General features: G+C 38.3%; 1 protein-coding gene across 1 annotated transcript in view; it reads left to right on the top strand.

The window, feature by feature from the left end:
* The first annotated feature begins 2564 nt into the window (after window positions 1–2564).
* The window catches only part of TOX (thymocyte selection associated high mobility group box), a 245773-nt gene continuing 240571 nt past the window's right edge, over window positions 2565–7766 (top strand). The window contains exon 1 of the mRNA XM_004697577.2: window positions 2565–2626. Coding sequence (XP_004697634.1) covers window positions 2576–2626 — 51 coding nt within the window. The 5' untranslated portion in view covers window positions 2565–2575. The remainder of the gene's footprint in view (window positions 2627–7766) is intronic.

The raw sequence follows: 7766 nt of genomic DNA, 5'->3' as shown, positions 1-7766 counted from the left end.
TCTGGCCATCACCCCCATAGCACAGGCCTATATAAGGGTTGGATTTTTTTTTTTGGAAGGCACCCTAATGAAGCCCAAACAAGTGCATTACTGATGGAACTTAACTACAGCCATCTACCGATCACAGAACACACTTCAACGTGTTTTCTTTGGAGGAAACCCAGAATTGTATGTACTGGAAGTCTGGTGCTCACCTTAGTACTTTTAGACTTACTACCCTTGTATAACTTAACTTCTCTTTAAATCCATTTCTTCCTTTGTAACTTTTAAATAACAGCACTTAATTCTTGGTGGTTATGAAGATTAAATAGGTTAATGCATACCAGTTAATACCTGCAAAAGTTCAGGTGGCTAGGCCATAAAATGTACTACCTTTTATGAAACTATTATGATTATAATACTTACAATAGTTTTATTGTAACAGTGATATTTCAGCCTTGGCTCGTTATTAATTATCTGCTGCCATGATACCTTTTGATGGCAGTGTCTTTACCAAAGACAAAAACGCTGACTATTCGGAATTAGTATGCACTTTGGATAGCCTAAAACCAAAACTCCGAAGACTTCATTGGCACAAAAATGACACCAGATTTAGAAAATGAGACAACATGAAATAGAAAGTAACACATTTATAAAATATGCATCTGCAATTAAGTATTTGATTAACGGTGTTACTTCAGTTTAGTTTGTGAACAGTCAAGAGAAACAGACCAAACTTTAAATGGTTTCTTGGAATCTTAAATATAAAAACCTTTGCAAACAACCCAGTGCGCTCACCTAGGGCACAGAACTGCTGAAGGAAGAGGCTCTTTGTCAGGTCTGGGGATTGCTAGGAGCCCCAGGCAGATTGACTCAAGGATTTGGGTAGAAAAAAGAGTCAACTGAACCAGACGGAGAAGCAAACTCTGGTAAGTCACTTGAATCCCGGCAACTGATTGCGAGTTGACAAAGCAATGCAGACCTCTAACCCTTCCTTTCTAGGGGTGCTTATTGTAACGTGTGCTAGCGATGAGGATGTGCCTTCATGGCTATTTAGATAAGTTGTTCACCTGACCTGAAGTGTTTTTAGAGGGCGATGTGTGCAGAAATCTTTGATTCTTCGAACCTAATGCTAGTGAGTGGCTCAGGGTGTTTGGGGATAGCTCTGCTTCGACAGCTGGTGCTATGTGACTCTTGAGGGCCCCTGCCATGCTGAATACAGTGTGGCTCTCTTGGCATGTACCTCGTGTTGGTGTAACTCTCTGTACTTCCCACATCATAGCTGGCAGAAAACTATGTACTTAATACACTTTTTGACAGTAGATAAAGTATGAAAATGAAGAATGCTTGCATCATTATCAATAACATGGCTTCGTTTTAAGGAGTAATTTTTCAACTTTTCACATTACTCTGTCTAAACTTAAGGACTCTAGGTGGTTCTGTTGGGTAGACTACTAATTGCAAGGTGGGCAGTTCAAACTGACCACCTACTTTACAGGAGACAGTGGAGGCTGCTTCCATACAGATTTACTACCTGGAAAACCCTACATAGGGTTGCTGTGACTTAGAATTGACTTAATAATAGTAGGTTGGGCTTACATACCTGAAATTAGTCTCTCTGTAAATGTATATTTTTACCAAGCTCTTTAAATGATTTAGTATGTTGGATTGTTTCTTTGTGAAAACATTTATCTTACTAAAAAGGGATATTTATCCATTTATCGGGGTGGAAGATAGCTGAGGAGCGAGGCGTACTAGTGGAAGGGGGTATCTACTGCATAAAAGTACAAAAGAGACACAAAACACACGACTAATAAAAGTACTTTGCTGTTGTTTAAACTACCCGAGGCACTTGCAATTTGCCGGTCCCTGTGAATTTATTCCTTCAGTCTTGTTCTTACACTCATTGGCTTCACCGTGTGCATGTTGCTATACATTTGTAAGACTTGTATTAACTCATCTTTAGAAAATTTCAAAGATGAAAATGTAATCCTCAGCTTGTGTGATTTTATTGTTATTTACTCTTATTGCCATTCTTAACCATGGCTATGGGCTACATGCTCTTTTTGAATATCACAAAATTAATTTTTTAATCATACAGTTGCAATGATGAAGCTGGTTTTTATCTATTGTGAAAACTGCACTTTTCTATTTTTGAGAGCTAAATTCAGAAGGCACGGAGCTGTGCCTCAGAGTCTTTTCCATTATCTTTTCCTTCACACACCACACCATTCATTTAATACTTCATTACAGGCGAGCTGCTCTGTCTATCTATATATATGTATATATGTGCCATTTTGTTTTAAAACAGATTGTAGATGAAAGGAAACCATTTATTTCTTGCTTGCTTGCTGTAATTACTAGATCACTAATTGCTTCCAATCACAGACATCCACTGTCAGTAAGGATGACAACAGAAACATCGAAGAAAAGAGGTGGCTTTCTTGCTGTGATAGATTTTTCATATTCCCAAACACAGTATTTTTTTTTTTGCTTATTGTTTTTCAGTTCATTGCTGAATAACAGCAACAAAATAATAGACACAGTCCAGATTGCTGAATGTTTATTATTTCATTCACAGTTTGACGGTGCGAACATGTACATGAACATGACCGAGCCGAGCCAGGACTATGTGCCAGCCAGCCAGGTGGGTTAATTAATCTTCTCTGCCTTGTTTCAAATTGTAATTAAACAAATTCAAAGAGTTGCATTGCAAATGAGTAGCACTATCAGTAACTGCCTCAATCAGGAATAATCATAATTTATAAACAAAGCATTTAAGCCTTGTTTCCAGTTAATGAGATAGCACTGATAAAACATCAGAGTTAGCGTTTGTTGAAAGCTACTACCTTGTTTCCTCTCCAGAATGCCAAGCAGCTGTTTTGCCAGCATGCTCTCTCCTAAACAGTTGTTTTACCTTTAGGAAATAAAGTCTTTACAGGTGCAGGTTATTTCTGCTTCTGCTTGTAGATGAGTTAATCATTAGAAGCTATACATGTCACAAATAGCTGTAATTATCAACTGTTGGGGCTGTTTTCAACCACATGCTCTGTTCATTACCAGAATCACGTGGTCAGTGAGCTGTGCTAGTACCACAGTGGCCCAGTGGATGCTAATACTGCTTACCAGCCCATGGGGGAGGAGGATAGTTTTTAGGTCAAAATGCATATGATTGCAACCCTTCAAGGACATATTTATGTCCTCTTCACTGGAGCTCGTTGACAAGGTATTTGATCATAACAGTGACAACACGGGTGCACTGAAGATATAAATGGCTGCCTTTACAAAAGTAAGTGGTTGGTTGTTTTCTTTTTGGAGACTTAAGAACAGGACCTTTCGTCTAGAGAGTGCATTTAAAGTAAACTTAGAACTGCCCGACAGAATCTGTGTTACTTAAAAATAAGAATATTATAAGCAAACGTAAATAAATGAATGTGCAGTGAGGCAAGTTCACAGGAGCACTTTATAGACTTGAACATTTTTCTTCTGGGACAGAAAAAGCCGTGGCATCCTGGTCTTTCCTATACCGTCAGCCGAAGCATAATCACCAAGATGGTAGTTTTCAATGTTTACACATCTACCCAAATAGTTCTGATACCTGAGAGGGAAATGGGGCTTGGAGACAGATACACACCTCTTCTTCTTCCTGGTGGTTGTCAGTGTATTAAATCGAATGTATATGTTAGGGCGATACTCTGTGAGATTTTGAACTTTCTCTAAATGTCGCATGTGTAACCCAAGCTGAGGCAGGCCCTAAAGTCCCAAGAGCTTCATTTGCCTTTCCAGTCCACAGTGATCCATGCTGTCTTTGGGCCGGACAGGCACTGCAGCACTCAGTGGTCCTTCCTAGGCTCCTGCCACCCAGGTCAGCGGGTTACTCTTAAGAATGCCTTTGCAAGTCAAGCGGTGTGTATACAATTACTTAACCGAATCTGTTCAGCTAAGTACTCTCCCAAATCCATATGTAGTTCTAAATAGCATTGTTTGATTAAAAAATGAAAAATATTGTTATTAAGTTTCTTCTAACCATCAATCCCCAAACTGTACTGACAAGTTTAGAATTACTATTGGATTAAAGCAGCCCGGCATCATCTCTTATGTGCCTTTAGGGTTTTGAAGTGTACGGGCTAATTGAATTTGTTTGAAACAGCAGAAACACAAACTCAATAAGTGATTGCTGTTATAAAGCAGCTGCTCCCTTTCAGGTAATGATTATGACTGTCTTAAAGAGTTTTAGGTAAAGGATTAAAAAGGCAGAGCATATTTATCATAACAGCTGACCTCCTTAGATTTTTTTTACTGTATCTTACATAATATTCAGCCTGACTAAATCAGACAGCAAACCTTTTTTTCTTCTTTTTGAGTTTAGTAAAAAAAAAGGCTTAAATATCAGTGATAACTTATGGAGGAGTAGAGAGCACCAGATACATTTGTGTTTTTGAAAAATATGGTAGGTTTATGTTCCTGAAGCAGACTCTTTTTTACAATAACTTTACATATATAAAAGTGTTTGTAGAAATTACTATTTTAAAAAGGTAGACTCAAGTAAGGTAATATATATACCAAGAGGGAATTAAATTTCACAAATTGTAAACATTGTTTGGTTTGAGCTGAGCTTTACAGTTGACATTCTTTTTGTTTACTGGAAGGTAGTGTGTTCAAGAATTCATTACCTGATAATCTTTTGGGAAATTTTAATCATAATACCTCTTTAGGTGATCATAAATAAGACTTTAGTCATCCTGCCATGGGGAAAAATAGTTTTGTTCTTTTTCCTACAGAACATCAAACATCTGCATAGTTTAGCAATCCAAGACAATTTGCCTCACAGAACCACAATGATAATTCCTGTTCAATTTTCAAATCAGTACATGCTTTGGGACTTAGAGATGAAGTTGCTAAGTAGCAACATATGGTGCACTCCTGCTCCTGTGATGTTGCTGCGAGCAAATCGTATCATTCTATACTTGAAATCATTTTTTATAGAAAGCCAATGCTGGAATTGCTCCAGAAACAGAAGCACACTGTAGAAATTAATGATATTCTTTTAGACAGTCCCAAAAGGTTCTTTGGCACTAGCTACCATGTGCATGTTATACCTCTTAAGCTAGTGTATAAAAAGCCCTTCAAACAATTTTTGCATTTGATTTTATAATTGATCAGCAACTCCTGAATTAAATATACCACCCCATCATAAACTGCTCTAGTATGCAATAAGTGTGCATAGCTTCTGTACTCTGCTGCTCTTCATGGGCTATGGAGTCGCTTTTTCCTATAGTAGCTGTAAGTGTACTAGACATGTAGTACTTTAATTTAAAAACATTCAGCTGTTTTTCTATTGCGATTAGAATTTGAATCACATCACTACAAAATGTCTGCCTTCTGTGAGTGGGCCAACGAACGGGAGAGAAGAAAGGAGGACTGGCAGCAGAGCATCACACATTCCCCCCATTCTCCTTCATAACTTGCCACCTGTGTTTTCAGTGACTATGTCTCAGAGCACAGGACCACATGGTGGCCATGGATGGGGCTTCTCACCTGAGCGCAGACTCTCCTCCATACACATTCAGCCATGCAAGTACACATTCTTTGGGGCTTGTACTTTTCTCCACAACTTGAGATCCTTTCTCCAACCTCTAGAATTATAGTACTCTGTGTAGTTCTTAATATGCTCTGGTAATCAAGATCTGAATGTTTGCTTGAGTCAAATGCAAGGAAAATCTTGAGAGAAACTTCAAATTAGGCAAGGAGAGCTTGGTTCTCTCAATAAGAACTTCCGACATCATCAGAGTTATTATATTTTGTTTTTCAGTTTTGTGTGTCCGTTGTTGTTATAGCTGGTACAAGAATATCTTCTTAGATGCTTCCTGGCTCTGCTGTCCTTCCCCCCCCCCCCCCCCGTATTGAACTGTGTGCCCGTGCCAGTGGCATTTTCTACCAGCTCCCTTGGTAGGAGTGCTTTTCTTCCCATCCGTGCCTCTGTCTGGGTACCATATGGAAAAGGTTAAGGAGGACTGATGTTTCTAGATAAAAAATAATAATAATCACTTGATTGGGCAATCTGGTTTGTCAGTGTCAGTTAGATTTTGGAGAAGCTTATGTTACTTGCCTGAACCACATTTCCAATAAATCAGTTCTCCCCTGACAAGAACCTTCCTTTGCACCCAGCTTGGCTAATCACCAGATAGTGTAGATTCTACTTTTTTTGTTTTCTGCATAACTTATAAAGCTGTACCATCTTTTCCATCTGCATAATTACTGCCCTTTCAGTGGGCCTCACAGTTTCACTTTAACTCATCTTACCCTACTCTCATTATTTTACCCTTATTGGGGCCTTTCCATTTCTCCTCACTGTTGCCTGAATGGTCATTAAAGGAACCACGAGAAGAACGCAATGCCTTTGGACCCATCGCCTACACGTCGAAGTTACTGAGCTCTTTGTCCCTCTGTGGCCATCTTCACTGACTGGTTTTTCTGTTTTTTGCATTAGACTGTGAGACATTAAGAATGGGATCTAGGTCTTGTTTTTCTCTGTATTTCCTGAACTCAGAATAATATCGAAAATATTAGAGGTATGCGGCATTGTTGAAAAATAAGTGCATTGATGAAAATCCTCCGTGGGCATTTTTTAATCACACTACTTATTTTAGTCTTTGGAGTGTCATGGTTCTAGGCCCTGCACAGCAGGACGTATAGCAAACTCAGCCCTGTCAATTCGGTTCCAGTAGGTTCTCTTCTGGGTTTTTCCTCCATGAGACATTTACAGAATGTCCTCCTCCTTGGAGAATCTTGCAAGCACGAAGCTCAAAGAATTAATGTGATAATAAACTTGATAAAAATAGGCATTCTTACAGTAGTGTCCTACTGCTGTCTGTCAGCAGCAGTGCAGTAACAGTGAACCAATAGGGTGCTGCAAGTTCCTTGTTGCATAATTTTCTCTGAAATCTACTGCTAGAATTAGAATACCTTCAGATTTGCATACATATCAGTAGCTGCATATCGTTCAATTATATTTTCCTAATATGAAAAATTTCCAGATCAGGGTATAAATGAAGCAAGAGAAAGGGGCAAGCGAAAACAGTATAAAAGAAAATATTTTAAGAGCATTTTTTGGGGTGGGGGAATATCTCTTTATTAGTGTTTGTAAAATTTCTATGATTGTGATAAATTTGAACTAGAAATTAGACCAATTACCTTTAGATTGATTCCTCTTGGCAGAAATGTCAGGAGTAAAATCAACTTAACTTTTTGACCACTGACCCAGTCAAGTAATAAAGCTGTCCTGCTTTGATTAATCTAGTTAGTCCAACAAAGTCTGGCATCTTAACAAGCCCAAACTAGTTACTCAAACCAGTCCGCAGTGTAAAATCCAAGCGATGACTCTGTGCAGTCCCGGAGGTATTCATTACAGACAAAATTGCGCTTGTTCCCTTGCATACGAGCTGAGTTTTCAATGGGAAATGAAAGGATGCCTGGAAAAATTGGCCACCTAATTAAGTTAAACTACTCTAGCATTTGGCTTGACATCTTCATTATTCAAAATTAAAAAGATGCTTCACTTGATCACACAAGTTACTATTGTTTATGTTGGTTTCTTCCTAAATTGGCTTCTTACATAGAAGTCTGTTTTTCAGAATTGTATCTTGAAATAGCTCCCATCTTTATTACAGTTTGTAAAATTGTCTTATTAGATGCTGAATATGGGTGCCATACAAATACATACGGAAGAGCTCTTAATCATCAAAGGCTCATAAATCTTCCGGTATATTTTCTTTTTTTTTTTTTTT

Source organism: Echinops telfairi, unplaced genomic scaffold (assembly GCF_000313985.2).
Source record: "Echinops telfairi isolate 266 unplaced genomic scaffold, ASM31398v2 ScPeMD7_1;HRSCAF=3_0, whole genome shotgun sequence".
NCBI lineage: Eukaryota > Metazoa > Chordata > Mammalia > Afrosoricida > Tenrecidae > Echinops > Echinops telfairi.
The sequence above is the reverse complement of the archived record's forward strand: the minus strand, read 5'-3'. Positions and strand labels throughout refer to the sequence as shown.